At 46.3% G+C, this 17,028-nt stretch overlaps 1 protein-coding gene across 1 annotated transcript in view; it reads left to right on the top strand.

Annotated features, from left to right (window-relative positions):
- PRKCH (protein kinase C eta) overlaps positions 1 to 16,610 on the top strand; it is a 119,128-nt gene extending 102,518 nt beyond the window's left edge. The window contains exons 13-14 of the mRNA XM_032996389.2: positions 13,967 to 14,110; positions 15,599 to 16,610. Coding sequence (XP_032852280.1) covers positions 13,967 to 14,110; positions 15,599 to 15,745 — 291 coding nt within the window. The 3' untranslated portion in view covers positions 15,746 to 16,610. The remainder of the gene's footprint in view (positions 1 to 13,966; positions 14,111 to 15,598) is intronic.
- The last annotated feature ends 418 nt before the right edge of the window (positions 16,611 to 17,028 follow it).

A 17,028-nucleotide genomic window follows, 5' to 3' on the forward strand; every position in this document is an offset into this window, starting at 1 on the left:
TAGAAAAATCAGTTTTTATCTATTTCCCTTTTAAATGTTTTTTTTTGTCCTTGATATTTTCTCTCAAGAGCTGGGGAAAGAGTAGGGCAAAGCTAAATCAGTGTAAATCAGCAGGATTTTGCTGGAGTCGATATTCCCAGAGGAAGGAAGTAGAAAAACTCACTCGTACCCTGTTTGAGTGTGTCACTGGGGAATGTAGGTACTGATGGTTCAGGTCAGGCAGAGAGGACTCAAACTGGGGTTCTCCCCTGCTTGTGTAAACAAGTCGAACTGGGCATGGATTTGCTTGTGGGAGTTAAAAAAGTGCAGAAAAGAATTGCTGCTAAATGGATTCAGACCACTTCAGCTCATTCTAACTGTAAATTTTGCTTTGATTTTGATTCCCCCCCAAAAATCGTTTCTCCAGAGCCCTACCTGAATGCAGTCATACAGAGTCTATGCCAGAGGAGCTATTGGGTTTGCGTCTGTAAAATAAATGCTTTCAAATACTCTTTGCCGTCAGCTGATAGAATAGTCACCCAGGTCTGACGATGAAAAGACTGTGAAAGAGAAACTTTGTGAGCATGCAGAGAGCAGAGACTGCCACACCGTATCTGTTACAGTGAGAGTGCAGCTGGAGTTTGCTTTGTTACAGCATGTCGATGTTCTGAATTTGTAAATTGTCACTAGCAAAAAGGGTGGATTTCCAGGCAGCCAGAGGCCCTGGGATTCAGCTGAGTGAACTGCAAAATGAAATACAATCCTCTCATTTCCCATAAGGGGGGGTGGTATTTTGGCAGCATGTTTCACTCGCTTCATGTATGACTTTCTCAAGTACAATTCAGTCACGCTGTCTTGCTCACGGTCAGGCTTAGTTGGAGGGGAGAATGAAGGGACACAGTGAAAACTGGGTCTCAAAAGTCAGTGGCGTAATGGGAAACAAATTCACAAGGAAAGCTGTAGGGATTTTCCTTTCAAAGTCTGGTTTCAGTTGATGAGAGAAGGGCTAAGCCAACTGAGTTGCTCCACAGACTGATGATCTGAGGTAGCATTGGTTGGCCCAAAGGCTTGGAAACTTGGATGAGCAATTGCAGCTTAGATGTTTTCACTCTCAGAGCCAGGTAACAGCGTGGGCTAGTGGTAGCATTGCTCTGCATTCAGCACCCTGAATTGCTGTCGCAGCTGAGTCTGCTGAAGCCGAGGGTGTTTCTTGATGTTTGTGTGCCAACCTTCAGTCTTAATGTGAGCTCTGAAACACTTCTGGCCTAGCTGAAATGCTCCTTCCAAAAGTGAGGCTTGGGCAGGCTTGCCAGTAGCTATGTATTTTGGGGACACAAATGAGGCTAAAGCCCATTCTCCCTCTGGCTGGTTAAAAACCATGCATTTTGAAGAAAACACTACTGGAGATAAGAGCTTGGGAAAAAATGGTTATGTACCCCTCCAAGTGGTTTTCGTGTGAAAAATAAACACCAATCAAGAAAACAGGAAGGGGCAGAGGAAATGGACTGTGATTTTAGCAGCCTGCACTCCCGCCCAGTGCAGGTGCAACAGCGCAGGGGAATCCAAATGCCAGTGGATTAGTGCGAAGAATGAGAGGGATTGAAAGGTGAGGAAGCTCAGCTGAGAGCAAACATGACCCGTATCTTGGAGAAAAATTATGTCAGCAATACAGTGCCAAGGATGCAAAAGAAAAACTTGATCTGTTTTTATAGAGAACAATGTCCTGGAAGTGACGCTTTCTGAAAAGGCAAATACTTTGGTTTGGTGAACTCTCTGCTGCTTCGTGTCACTGAATTCACTTCCCCCCTCCAGATACCCCGGCGCTCTCTGCACCCAGGCAACACCACTGAAGTCTGACACATGCACACCACTGCCACTCCACCCTTTTTTAGACTCTGCTCTTGCAAACTTGCTTAAAATCTCCTTTGCTTTGCCATGTAAACATCAAGGGGCCGGTGTGTCTGGAAATTAGTGCTTCAGACTCAGCTGCAGCAGTAATGGTGCTCAGTGGGTCGGCAGGAGCCAGGTACTACTCTGATGACCTGTGCTTTATGGGCTTATTTTTGTCTGTTGGAGCACAACGTGAGGGAGTTGGGATTTCCTTCCTGGCTTCTGCCAGCAGCCAGGAGGGAGCTTGCATGGCTCTTGAAAGCAGCCAGAGGGAGAATGGTTAAATGTGCCACAGTTTAAATCCCCAACCTCTTTACATCCAGACAGCCTTGAAGCCTGATCAAGAAGTCAAAAAAGCCCTGATCTAGAAAAGAAACGCCTCTTCTCCCATTCCTGTGAACCCATGTCACAGACTGAAACCCAGAAACTAGGGCTTTTCAGTTTGTTCCTTATGTTTTTTGGCTTGTTTGAACAGCTAGCACACAGGGCAATATTCAATACTGAGGGCTTGCCAGCAGTGTAATTTATCCCCCTTTGCTAGGAGGCAGCACACGTGGGTTTTTGTAAGAGCAAGAAAAGGGATCAGGAATGTTGCAATGCAGATGGCAACTGGCAACTTCATCTTCAGCAGGAGAGAGGTATGGCAGCCCTTCCACAACAGTTTGGCCAATTTTCATATTGTTAATTAAAAAAGCCACTCAAAACTTTCTACAGAAGTATTTAATTCCTTTGCTATCTAGAAGAGTGAATATGAAGCTGCCTTAGGTCCCTCAGTCACTCAGGTAACCATCAGACAAAAGAGACTTTCTGACAAGGTACTATAATGAGTAGTGTATCGCTCCACCAGCAATTTCTCTTGAGTTGATGGGGGGAAGCCTGTGGATATTATTTCAAAATGTGGCCCAATTCTACCTTAAAACAGGATGTTAAGTTAGAGGGCACTGATAGTGAATTGTAGAAATGCTTTGTGTATGCATACACACATGTAGAAATAAGGTAACAGTTGTGAAAGTGTGTGTGTGTGTGTGCATACATTAGGGTTTTCTTCTTCCCTAAATTTCCAGGTGATACTAGAGAAGGAAAAACTAAATCAGAAGTGTACTCTCCTCTGCCTCTCCTGGTGAAAAGCCCATTGTTTCTCAGGAATCTTGCGTGATGGCTCCTAATGAAAGATAAATTTTATTACTGTGTTTGTGTTGAGTGTGTGTGTGAGTTAAATCCAGGACTCCCTAGAGAGTACGGGGTTCAGTTGCTTATTTCTTGCCATTCTAAAGAAAGTCTGAGGAACTGATGTCTCACATGGTCAGAGCTCAGGACAGTCCAGTCTGGCTGGATGCAGGATAACAGCTTCAGCAGAGCCCTTGGAGATTCAGGTTGTGCTGCAGGTACTTACTATAATGGGCAGAGAAGAAGGAAGATTGGAGAGATACAAAAAACAAATTTTCTTAGGACATTCCACCCGGGCCCAGCTGAAGAAGAGAAAGCAAAGTTAACATTGAGCTGTGCTGCAGGAGGAGTAAACTACCCATCCTAAAGTGATGCCACCATGATTGCCCAAACCCTCGGTGAGGACCCCTTTTGTGTGTGCCGTGGCTTATTTTCAGAAAGGCTTCCTGGATGGTGAGTGCTCCGTGCTGAACCAGACTGGCCCCAGCACTGTAAGCAACTTGAAAATGCCATTAATGAGGAGAGAAGACAGAGGCCAGGGTTTTCGCAGCAGAAGGACTTAGAGGCAGATTTTTTAACGTAATCAAAGTGAACAGTCTGAGGTGAGAGAGTAGTGGAGGGGAAAGGGCTGGTTTTGGACTGCTGGCAAGGATGTCTAAGTTCAGGAGAGATGGGGATGGTCCAAGCTGCCTACTCACTGCAGCTGCTCACCCTGAACATCAGCACAGAGGGTGAGATCTTCTGAACTGTTCTTTGGAGAAGTTTATTCTTGTCATGCCCTGCAGTTGCTTGGGTTCCAGCACCCCTGAGTAGTGTGAGACCAGAACTAGCTGTCATCGGCTCACATACCACGGTAGGTGTCTGCACCCTCCCTGCACGCTACAGCAAGGAACACGACTCAAAATACCTGGACCGTGCTCTGCTTGGCACATCCAAGCTCAATGCCTGTGTTCTTCCTGCTGCCTTTGTACCTCGCCTGTTTCTTAAGTCCTGGACGGGTGGTTTGGCCACTGTGTGAGCTAAATCAACCCCCTCCCCCATGTTTGTGCTCCCCAGTTCTCTCCTGAACACTTAAAAGATGTGAAAAGAGGCAGCCAGACGCTGCTGGTGCAAGGTGGCCTACATTTCGTTTACATCACTCTGCACAAGGCATATGTCTCTCCTTTGCACTTACATCCTACGGATCTGGGCCAGGTTCTTTCTTTCTAACAGAAAAAGGCAGATAATCTGTTTCACATGCAGTGCTGGAACGGACAGAATGAACTTCTTTCTGAATGAACCAGATGCTGGGAGTATTTTTTAGACAAAGATGAAAAGGAAAAAGGACAACACAATGGTGGACCCACTGAAATCAAAGAGGGAACTAGATGAGTTCATTGCTTTATCCTCAGAGCTGAGGAGCCTGCTAACAAAGGCAGATATTAAAAATGCCTTCAAATATGCCAACAAATTATTCCTCTTTGGCATCTCTTCAGAGTTGGCAGGCTCCATAAATCCCCTTGCACAGTTTGATTAAGCTTTGGCTGTCAGAGTCAGGCCAATATTTGAATCTCTCTCTGAAAGTCTGGCTGATCTGTGGAAATGTTTTTTTTTGGGGGGGGTTGTTTTTTTTTTCCCCTCTATTTTGTGTTTTAGAAATGCTTTCATCTTGCATTTCCTGGTTGGCTCTGGAGCCTCTGCAGCAAAAACAGGACTCTGGAGCCTGTTGTTTCCCGACTGGGAAGGAGTTCTACAGTTTTAAATGATCTCTTGTCTAGACCATTTTTGCCATAAACACACACTGTGGTGAAGTGACAAGGCTGTGCTCCACCACAGATTGCTGTCTTACTCTTTTGCCTGAGCTTGCATATCCATCTCTGTAATACGCTGTCTCTTGCTCTTTGCCTCCTAATTCTCAGACAACAAACAGCTTTCCCCAGTGATTTTAATCTCTTCAGTCAATTGATCACACCCCTTTCTGAAGTGCTCCTCTTCCCCACAGTAATAGTCCCACGCTTCTGAATAATTCACTGTGAAAGAAAACTAAAGCCATCTCTATATAGCTTGCCAAGGCCAAATTCATCTTGAAGTAGTCATTAGGTCTTTCACCTTTCCCTTTCCAATAGGCTGAAATTAGCTTCTTGTTTAAGTCCGCAGCAGCATGCAGGCTCAGGTTTGCTTTATACCAAAAGTTCCTAACCCAGCCTATTGTAATGTCAGGTATGACTCAGCCTCCTTTCCTGCCAGGGATGGGGAAAAAAAATGAAGGAGCGTTCATTGTTCCGACTTTGTCTTCCCCCTCTTCCTTTTCTGCTTGCTCCTCGGTGCTTGGGAAGAAGCAGTTCCCGTGGCCAAGCCTAAGACTTGTGGCCAGGGCTCCCTTTTCAGCTCTGCCACAGTTAAACAGTGCGATTATAGACCCTCAAAGGTGTTTTGGTAAAGTCCACTGAAATTCAATCTTGAGGAAAGGCCCGAGGATTCCCTTGAGAAGCCGGGTACAACCTGGAGATGGGAATGATTGCTGAATGATGGGGCCAGCTCTTGCTGTGCAGCCCCCAGCGAAGGGCGACAGTCCATCTAACTGGGAGGTCTCAGCACCGCTACAGGCGCAACAAATCTCTGACTGACCAAGCTATTCAGGACTGTAGGTCTTACTTGTCCTTCCAGCTTTGAACTTTCTGACCTGCTGTGCCTTTTCAGGAACTTTAAAATTTAAAAGAATCGAAATATAACCAAGACCACAAAAAAGCTCCTTTGAAGTATTTTCCTGTGATACTTTTTTTTTTTTTTTTTTTTTTACTTAATTGGCTTTTACAGGTTTGTGTGGGGCACTTTAGTCCCCTTTGTACTTGACCCTATGTAAATAGGCCACCCAGGGTTGTGTAATAGATTCCCAGTTCCTCTTGACAAGACTATCAGAAAAGGATTGATTGTCCTCCCGTGCAACCCTAGGGAGATTTTACCACTGCTTAAAACGAGAGTGGGATCATGCCCCCAGTCTGTTAATAAGTGCGATGCTCATTCTCCCCCCATGTTTGTGTTACTCTGATTGATGTATTGATTTAGTAATTGACCTGCATATCCCCATGTTGTACCTATAGTCCAATTGGGGTAATTGAAAAACAGCAGCTGGAGTTTGCTATTGTCTGAGCAGCCCGGGCAGCTGGTGACCCACGTGGGAACCAGGGTTGACTCATCAGTTCTGAAAACACAGATTTCTGGAGTGACATCTTGACCCAAACCTATGTTAAATATTCTGTATATCTAATGACTAAAGTTAATTTCTGTTTATTATTATTTATTACAGGAGTATCAAAGAGAGAAGTGTCAAAAATCAGTAGCTACCATCAGAGGCCAATGTGCATTTGATACTTGTGGCCTTTTCATTCTGCGTTAGTGTTGATAAGTTATGTGTTGATAAATGGAGAGAGACAGGGAAACAGGTAGTTTTCAGCACAGCAAGGAAGTTTTTAGCTATTCAGATAACATTTAATTTCCATATTTTGGGCCAAGTTCTCTCCTGGTCATAGTCAGCAAAGTTACGTCAGTTTACACCTCCAGGAGATTTGGAGCCAGATTTGTCTGTCCCACACGTGAGTTGCTCTATCTACCTTGGTTTATTTTACTAGTCTCTCTTGCTCAGCACTGTTTGCAATACAGTTAATCCTTCTTGTTCCCTCGAGCTTTGACTGGGCGGCATCAAGCAGCCATTTCTGCACTAGGGGAAAGCGAGATCACATTTGTCTGCTTAATATCCACTGCACTGACATTTTGTCCTTCTTGCCTGTGGCTGGCACATTAAACATGCAACTGCTGTCATGCTTATTGTTACAGACTTCTGGCTTTTAAGAGCAGGGTTGAAGACTGGTTTTTACCTCCCTTTCCATTCCTTTTCTATCTGGAAAAGGAAATAATGGATATCTCACACTCTCTTCCTTCCCCGCTCCTTAAAATGCTTTCAGGGCAGTCTTGTACTTCTGAGCTCTGACCCTGCACTCACTAGACCTTCTCTGCAGTGAAGGATTTCACTTGCTTACAGTTTTCTGTAGCCAGGCCCCCAGCATGGGGGGTAGAAGCACCCTGTGCATGTGTGGGTTGCATTCTGGCTCCGCACCACAAAGAATTGCCCTGGTACAAATCAGGCTTTTTAGCAATCGATCCTGCCGTGTGCAGGGTAGGAAGCTGAAATGCTGCGTGGCCTCTAATGGCTGCAATCAGACCAAATCCCCAGTGTACAACAGAGGTAGCATTCCAGAGAGCCGCAATGACTCCAAGTCCTATTCTCAGCAGCACTATCCTCACCGAAGGTCAGTAGGACTCGGGCTCCCAAGTGCCTGGCTCACACGCACAGCCAAATTGCTGCAGCTTAAGTTACCAGGCACCATCTGAGCTGCTGTAAGTACAAGGACTTTCATGGGAGACCTCTCTGACCACCCTCCTCCCAGGGCTGTGCAGGTTCCGCTGACACCATTTAGTGAAATCAGGCTGTGCTGACTCCCTCGCTCCCTGTAAGCCACCTGTGTGTCTGGGCCCTGGTCTGCTCTCATGTGGGGAAGTGAGGCACGCTTGTGAGCATCGCCCTGGCAGGACTGTGATGGAGGGTGATAGGAGCCTTGCCCAGGAGAGCAAAAGACAAGACTGGCCCAAAATGAGCAGCTTTTTATTTAAAAAAAAAAAAAAAAAAAAAAAAAGAAGTCTTTTTGCTACACTAATCCCTCCTGTCTTCCAGTTATTAAAAATAATACAGACATTAACAGACGGACCCATAGAGCCATCTTCTCCTTTGTTTAGAGGTGGATGATGGCTAATGAAACCCTGGGCTGTGAGGTTGTTTGCCTTACATAATAGGCGGCCAAACTCTTTTCAGCAACTGCAGCATTCAGTTGAGAGATTCATGGAGGGAAGCCTTAATTAGAGTAATTGCTCTATTTATATAACGATTCCCTTTTGTCTGAGATCAAATAGATCTTTGAGAAATCTTATTTCCTTTCGAGTTAATTTCTGCCCTGTTAGTTTAGCTCATGAATCTTAATGAAGATGAGCATGTTGGGTATCTCCTGATCTCCCTCCTCTCTCTATTACCAGAGGGGAGTCTGTGGGGCATTAATCTCCTGTGCTGCTGCTGTTTTTCACTTTGGTAGCAACATGGGAGAAACACCAACAGGCAGGAGATGTTAATGCCATGAACAGGGAAATCTTGCTTTCCTTTAACGGTTTGGGCTTGACTATTGCATTGGCACAATCCTGGATAGGGGTCCTCTGAGGCATGTGGGGTGATGGAGAGGTGGTGAGACTGAGGGTCTGCTGTCGTATCCGTGACAGGCTGCTGTTGGGCTCCTGGCAAAATAAAGTATGATTTTTTCTGGGTCTCCGTTCCCTGCCTGTAAGATGGAGCAGAGCCTCCATCTCTACTATGTGCTTGCATTTGAAAGATGAGCTGCCCGGGGACACAGGCTTTCTCTAGCAAGGTAAATGCACCCTGCCCAAGGCAACAGGGTCCTGATGGGAGCTGATGCGTCTAAGACTTTCTTTAATACAAGAAATAATGATTTCTTCTTTGTCCAGATAGCTGACAATGTGAAGGAAATGGTCGAGCAGAAAGTTGTATTCCTCTTCCTGAAGTGCATTGCTTCTGTGAAGGGATCTGGGCTTGTTAGTGTTTTCTTAGAACGTGACGCAATTTCACACAATCTAGTCACAGCAATATTATTTATGAAATTAAATATCTTGATGCAAATAGCACGCAGATGGGTTATGTAAAACCTATCAGGGATTCCAGTACTGAGAAAAGGGAACTTGTAAATTCAAGGAAATTAATGCTTGGAAACATCTGTTTTGTGCAAACATCCCTTCTGCGACTTCCAGGCCGTTAGGCTGATTTGCAGCCTCAAGAGGCTGAGACACAAGTTGCAATGCTGCCTGTGAGCAGAGGGGTCCAGTACAGCCTTGACCAGCAGACTGGGAAACCTGGAACCCCTCTCGGCATGGTCCAAGCCGTGTAGTGGGTGAAGGGGAGGAGTGGTGCATGTCCCCTGCTCTCCCTCACCTGCTCGCAGGCTGAACTCTCAGGGCTGATGCAGATTTTTCCTAGTGGTTGGCACTGCTATGTCTGTGTTTTTCCCTTGTAACTTCACGGGCCCTCCGTGGACTAATCTGCAGCTTTTAATTTCTTGTCATGGCTTGCTGCATTTTCTTTCAGTAAATGTTTTCAAATGATCTCATGAAGTCATGTTTTTGGCTCATTCCAGCTGCTGGTTTTGGCTGCGATGCTGCCAAGAGGGTTAGCTGAGGTCAGTGAGACTCTTGCTCAAGTTTGCTGCTCAGCAAACTGGTGTAGCCCAAGGAGACCCAGTCTGTGGGTGCTCCCGAGGGGCCCTTTACACTAGGAATGGAATAATTCCCCATGGTTGGATGTGATCACAGAGCAGTATCTTGGTGGCTTGGTTCAAATTTAAGATTGATATTCTTGCTATTGGTTTTGGTGGAGGAATCTTGGATTTGGGTGATTACATGTTTCTTTTTGCTCGGGAACATCTCTGATTTGCCTTCTTACTGTTGAGTTTTTTCTCTGTGTTTCTTCACTGAGCTCTGTGTGCCAAAGATTGAGATTCACGCTGGATTCTGGATTATCGTGCAGAATTAGAGATACCCAGTAAACATTATGAGATGACATTCTGCTACAAAATACTTTCTGCTGAACATCATCTTTCATCACTTGCAAAAACGTTGAAGGATAGTACTTTGAAGGACATTTAGGGCTATCCAACCTGTGAAGCAAGAGTCAAATTCTGACCTTCCTGTAGATGCTAGGAACAGTCAACACTTTGTAAGACATTTTCCAGCTGTTTCTGAATGCAGCCGAAGGGATCAGGTGAAAGATTAGCTGCCCTTCTGAAAACCTTTTCCCTGCACGGCCTGCATGAGTGCAGAGGGCAGCGTCTGTGTGCTCTGGGCACTCAGCTTTATCCCTCCTGCTGCAGAAGTGCCTCTTATATGGTCAGAGACAAGGGTATGGGCTCCAGCTACTTATCTCAGAGATGAAGGCTGAGCTTGTAATTGTTCCTCAAAAATCCCAAGTTCTTTGTTCACTTTGCTGGAAGTGCCATCAGATAGCAGAGGCAGCATGAGACGGGCTGTCAGGTGCTACCCTATTGCAGCAGAGAAGTGTCAGTACTGCCTAAGGCAGAGAGAGAAGGATTCTTGGGCTTTTGAACCTTTCAGAGGTCATTATAGTCTTTTGTTTTTTCCTGACATACTGGACAACACAGACTGAAACTTAATTCATTTCTTCATCAGTGCAATAATTTGTGGTGAATTCAAATAGTGTTTGAGAGGGTTAGTTATTCGTTGGAGTGGAAACTGGCTTAAGTTTCATCCTTTAATTTTATATACCTGTTACAGTAAGGCAAGTAACTGTTCCAGTGCAAAACATCAGTACTGTCTCTGTTGGAGTGACCGTTTGCATGCCTGCTTTTCAGCCCAATTGCCAAATAAAGACTGGAGCTGCTTCCCAGAGAAAACACCCCACCTTCACCAGGCTGTGATAGATCTACCGCCTCCAGAATTCACCAGGAGATTTTACATAAGGGAGGAGGAGCAATGGCCAACCTCTTGTTTTCTGTCGCAGCCTCTGGGCGTGGAGGTGTGTGTACATCCACAGGCTGAGTAACTTGCCAGGATGCTGTGGCTGCCCAGAATATGGGACCATAATTTCTTGTACTGCATGATACCATTCAAAGGCAGCGTTCTCAGTGCCGGTTCCCATGTGCAGATGCAACTGAGAGGTCTCAGCACAGCGTATGATATGTTTATCAGGGATGTGAGTTAATGATAAGAGACCAACTGTCCTTTGAAACGATATCCGGCCCTTTTGCTGAAGCAGCCTAAGTTCAACTGCCACAAAAGGGAGGTTTCTTCACGTTGTGTTGATAGTCTTTGTAGAGTGTGTGATTTACTCACTTTCAGGGTCCTGCTAGCCTGCTTTAGGCACTTACAGTGGCTGGGAAACAAGCTTAGAGAAACCTGTCCAGAGTGGTGCTGGTGGGTCACGCCAGCCCTAGATACCCGTGTGCTTCAAAGTCCTGTTTTTACAGAGCAGGAGAGGCAGCAGCACTGAGCTCGTGCCTGACAGCTGGGGAAGGTGCTGTTTGATCGGGTGTCCCACAGGTCTGCTCACTCCATGCAGAGGCAAGGATGAATTCAGAGGGGTTTCGTGTCAGCCCGGCATTGCTCTCAGCAGCCAGCTAGGGGAACGTGTTCCAGCAGTGGGTGAATTTGAAGCCTTCGCTCTCCTCCTGCCTCCTTTGGGCACGCGGTGCGGAGTAGGTGGTGTCTAGAGTTACCCAACTGAGATTTCTCAATCTGCGGGTCCAATGCTCAAATTGGAGCTGACTAGTTGAATTTGAACAGGCATTTTGTTTTGAATGTAATGTTTTGCTTTTTCAGAGCTCAAAACAACCCACCTGAAGGGATGGCCCTTGCCTAATCCCCATTGTCCCAACAAAAACCGTGTTTTAAGCAGCCAGGAATGCATTTATGTTGGCTCTCAGCTCGTTGTGTTGCATGCCTTCGCTTGGTGCAGTTTTGGCATCATGTGGAATAAAGCAAGCAAAGAGGAATGTAAACACACTTTTATGTCCCAGGGCTCTGAACTGGTTTGGGAATGGGCGGTCCAGTTCAGGTTTTGGTCTTATATGGTTGAGCATGAATGGGAACACAAGTGTGATACCAGCCCTTTTCAGAGACATTTGCTTTCATGATTTTGTTTTTCCTTTCCACATTTAGCAGAAGTTTCCTGGTATAATGCAGGCGGTGAGAGGTCAGGAGCCAGGAGACATGGGACTTATTCCCAGCTCCTTTCTCTTTTTTGTCTTGTCTTTTTGGACTGTTTTGGTCTATACCACTCCCAGCATCAGTGAGCTCTGATCTTGTTTGAGCCTTCTAGATGTTCCAGCAATGCAAATAAGAGCTAGTGAGGTGCAGATATCCATCTGTGGGGACAAAGAAGCTGGGCAGGGAGTTTCTAGAGAAAGACAGGGCTGCCAGGAGAATTCTGGCCTGTTTTGCAAACCAAAGAAGTTTAGTTCAAGACTTGAAAAGGCTTGTCTGAACCAGGTCTCTGAGAGATGTTGGCTTGACCCATTTCTTGTTTGGAAACCAAGCTGTTGTCTGGGGGTCTGTATCCCACAGAAATTTGGGGGCAGTCTCTTGGGAAACAAATCGTGTTTGGGTTCTGCTGGTAGAAAGGGAGAATAACAGGTTGAAAGAGTTGGAAATAGAGAGAAGTTCTGCTTGTCCTTGGGCCTGACCCTGGAAATGCTGCATAACTGAGGGCTTGAAGAGTCCGGAGGAGCATGGGGAGACCCCACCTGCATGGAGCCATGTTGGCTTTGTTCCTCTCCTGGTGGCTGCTCTTACAAATCTGGATGCACCCAGCAGCTCTTTCTGCTGATGTTTTGGGTGGAATGGTGGAAACCAGTTCTGCCGTAGGGAGTCCCATGGCAGCACACGACCTTGACAGACTCGGGAGGTCAGGCTGGAGCTGGGGTTTCTGTGCAAGTGTCAGCAGAGTCTGGGGTCCTGCAAGGCCTCAGCTGCTGATGCCTCATCTGCTTTGGCTCTGAAGCCCTCAGGGTGTGGTATTGGGGAAGACTTCTAAAATGAATCTGTCAGTCATCTGTCTTCTCTCTGCCTTCTCTCTAGGTAGGGAGTGACTAGACTTTTTATCTGCTCATCCTGGGAGAATTTGTACCTTCTGAAAAGCTCCTACAGTCAGAATGAAGTTGGTCTCTTGCTGCACCTCCCCTTCTTTTCATTTCCCCATTGCCGAGATGCAGCAGACTTGGTCATTCCTGAAACAGTGACCGATTGTCTGGTTTGGCTGGTTCAGCTATTTGCTAAACATAATGCTCTTTCATCTTCGAGGAAATCGTCTGGACACCTCCACCAGAGTGGAGCTTGCTTTATGCTGCTCTTTCAATAGGCAAATAAAAGCGGCTGTTTTCCCAGTTTAAACATAACCTCATTTCTCTAATGAATTAGAAATACTTGTGGGGAGGGGAAAGATTGTTTCTTTACTGAAATTTTAAGAATTATAATCCTAAATTAACAAGCCAACTAACCCTTTTCCTGCCTGGGGAAAGGATTCCCTTCCTCCCCCAATATTTCCCTTCCCCTTAAGAAATACCTGCAGCACTCACACTTCATCACTCTTGTGGGGACCTACAGGGCACCCGCCAGGGCCCTCTCGCACCGTGTGCGTGATGTATGGCTTTTCTCATTGCTCCCTGGCAAATCAGGGCACTTTGGCTGAGGGTTGAGATTTCTTTTCACTGGTAGCAGAGTAAAAATGTTGCAATAAATTAATCCTCTTTTAGAGTTTCGCTATCAAGAGAGGAGATGGTCACCTGTCTGCTCTCATCTGCTCAGGGTTTGGGGGGGCTCTAAAATCCAGCGCCTTGCTCATTTTCCTCTGTTTCCTGAGATGACAGGAAGGAAAGCGTAGGCTTCTGGCTGCGCTTCAGCAGGCTGAGGTTTAGGAAAAAGACACAGCTCAGGACTGACTCCAGTCCAAAGCCTGGCTGGCTGGTGAGCAGCATTTGAGAAGAAGTTTGCATTCCTGAGAAATTGATACAGAAATAAATAACCACCAAACCCACTGTACAACATTTATAATGTTGCAAACAATGCAATTCAACTTTCTTTTCTTACTGTGGTAACCAAGGATTTGACCAAAAGAGAAAGAAACTAGAAGAAATACACCCTGACTTTTTCCTCTAGAGAATGAGTCAAGTTCCTTGCACGCGGTTCCAGTAGAATGAAATTGAGAAGTCTGGCCAGCAGCTGGGTTCAACAGGAAAGCTGAGGACAAGCTTTTGTGCGACTGCTAATAGGTCCCTCTCCCGTGGCCCTGCCGGATGGGAGGAAACAAACAGCCCTTTTTGTTTTGCAGTTCATGACGAAGAACCCCAACATGCGGCTGGGCAGCCCGGGCCTGGGCGGCGAGAGCGCGATTCTGCGCCACCCCTACTTCAAAGATCTGGACTGGGACCTGCTGAACCAGCGTCAGATGGAGCCGCCGTTCAGGCCCCGAATTGTATGTGAAGGAGGGGGGCGGTGAGGGAAGGGATCTCTGTTTTGTTTAGTTTGGGTTTGTTTTTTTTTTTCCCCATTTCTGGGCTCTATAAACAGGTTTATTCCCACGAGACAGGAAAGGATGTGAAGGAGGGGCGGCCTTGACACAAAAAGCCCTGGCCCAGGAGCCAGGAGATGATGTCTCTGGTCTTGGCTTGGCTGCTGGTTCGCCACCTGATGTCGTGCAGGTTGCTTTTCCCCTCCACGCTGGATTTTCAAAGGCAGCTCAGCCAAAAGTTGCAGGTTTGTGAAAGCAACTGCAGCAAGATTAGGCACCTGACTACCCTTTGCCTTGCCCCAAATATAAAACGGTGTGAGTAATCCTCATCCTGCCTGCTCCACCTACCACTTCACAACTGGGCTGTCTGTCTCTCATCTCTCTCTGTACAGCACCCAGCGCAGTTCCCTGCGCAGGCTGTTGAGTGGTTCAGATGGCAGACAGGCTGCAGAGGACACAGCACTGCCCCTTCTCCCAGCGGTGCTGCACAGCCCTAAGGATGCTCTGTGATGGGAGAGTGCTGCTCTCTGTTGAGAGCCTTTCCCAGGTTGTCTCTCTGGCTTCTTTGCCTTTGAAATTGCCACCTGGAGTGGCTTTGTCTCGTTCTGTGGTTACTCTGCAAGCTCTTAGTGGCAATGGTCAACCCAGTCCTGCTCCATGTAGATCACAGGGTGCAGAATCAGGCACTCTGGGGAGCTGCTGCAGCTCAAGATCAGGCTCTTGAGTTGTTCCTTGACCTGAATCAAAGGCTACGGGAGCATCCTCATTCTGCCATCAGCTGGGTAGGATCTGGAAACACTGGACTTCAATGTCAGTAAAAAAATCTTGTTCTGGATGCAGGAAAAACACACGCCTTGTCAAAATGTGCCACAAACCCGGTTTGTGTGTGTGCATTGTAAACAGTCCCACTCTGCGGTGTGCAGTAAGGAATCCAGCACCTGGAGGCAAGCCATTTGTCTTCCCACGGCCCAGTAATTCACTATTGTGCAAGTTTAACGGCTCGCTCACAGAGGAGTGCACACACCCCCCCCCCCCAAAAAGACGCTCTGCAGATAAGGAGGGACTCTGTGGAGTCAGCTAATTGGAAACGCGGCTGGTAACGGCTCAGAATGGCTGGGTCTGTGCTGCCACTTGAGGGAAGGAGCTGATTTATGTGCCCTGTCCTGCCGTGTCCAGGCAGGCAACACATCAGATGTGGTGTCAGTTAAATCAGAGAGGGGTTCGCCTGTCAGAAGCCTGCAGGGGCTCTAAAAGGGTTTACGCTGGAAGAGGCTCTCTGGGGCCACTCAGCTGCTCCCAGTCCAACCCCAGAAAAAGCTCTCGGTAAGCTCAGCCTGGATCATGGAGGTGATGGTTTATTGCACTCAAGACTGGACTAAAGATGCAGAGCAGGGATCAAGCAGATGATACATACTTTTGACATATCTTTCCTTTGTCTTTTCTGTTTGACAGAAGTCCAAAGATGACGTGAGCAACTTTGATCCAGATTTTATAAAAGAGGAGCCCATTCTGACTCCCATCGAAGAAGGGATTCTTCCAATGATAAACCAAGATGAATTTAGAAACTTTTCATTCACAAGCTCAGAACTGCAGCAATAGCTGTGGCTCTGGGGAAGGGCTGCTGAGAGGACTGGGGGGAAATGAAATGAAAACCAAGTTTACCAGAAATTTCATTCTCAAGGAGTAACAGTGCACTGACTTTACATGATACAGCAGCACCACTGTCAACGTTACCTTAATGTGAAATAGAAACCTTCCTGTGTTTATAGGATTTATGCAGCTCTTGGATCAAATATTGACGGGGTGGAACAAATATGATATTGTAGATAGCTGATGCAGACAGAGAGTTGAATGCTGAGCTAGTTGGCTCAGCCTGAATGTCACTGCTTGCAATGGATTCAAGGAGTCAGCGTGAGCATCAAACAAGTGTCTTGCAGCTCTGAGCCAAACAGACTTGTTACAATTCTGATTGTTTGCAAGACTATTTTGAGGAGTCCCAGCACTGTCCAGCGTTTTAGAGCTGTGATCCAGCATCCCATGGCCTGACTGAACCAGATGTTCCTACTGACTTTACCTGTTTCTGCAGTATTTATTTCTTTCTGAAGGACAAATGGCTCTCTTTGCCACTGTTTAGGTTTCCATGTGAAATATTTCATTGTGCTGACTAGCAGAAGGAAAAAACCAAATGCCCTGTGCCCCACACAGATTCTTCCAAATCAAAGGGAAGTCATGTGCTCGTAGTGTTTTACTGTTTGTGCGATATGAAAAGTTTTAGTGTTTGCATTCTGTGAAATGCCTTTTTACATCATGCATCTTCAATGCTCCTTTCTTTGCCTCCCAGCTGTTTTCGACTATAATGTACCTTGTAAAACCTTACTGTTTATTTAGGCCCGTTCTATTTAATTATGCTATACAGAGCCCCTTTTGTGGGTTTAGTGCCTCATTAAAATTTTGATCCAAAGTGGTAGCGCTTAAATTATTTGTAGCGTTATTGCGATGGGAGCCGCAGAGCTGGAAAAAAGCTTGAAAGCAGAATTGTCGGCCAACAGGTAACACAAAAGAACAGCTTTTTCCCATGAGAATGATAAACCTTATCTGAGAAACAGGGTGCTTTGGTTTGGATTTAAGGACTTAATACTCACAGGGCACTTCTTATCAGTTGCAACATCAAGCCTCTGCTACAAGCAGACTGAGATAATTTTTCAGTGCAGTTTGTAGAAACCAGACACCCTAGAAGGTGGTTCAGTGTTGTCCCTGCTCTTCAGGAAGTTGGATGATTTTCTGTAGCTCCATGGCACACCTTTGCACTCCTTGCTAGTCTTGAAGCTGTATGTCAGGATTATAGCCTCTTCCTTGGGCAGATATGAATTACTGGAGAAGAA

The sequence above is a fragment of the Tyto alba genome, unplaced genomic scaffold, assembly GCF_018691265.1.
Source record: "Tyto alba isolate M040663 unplaced genomic scaffold, T.alba_DEE_v4.0 Super-Scaffold_29, whole genome shotgun sequence".
Taxonomy (NCBI): Eukaryota; Metazoa; Chordata; class Aves; order Strigiformes; family Tytonidae; genus Tyto; species Tyto alba.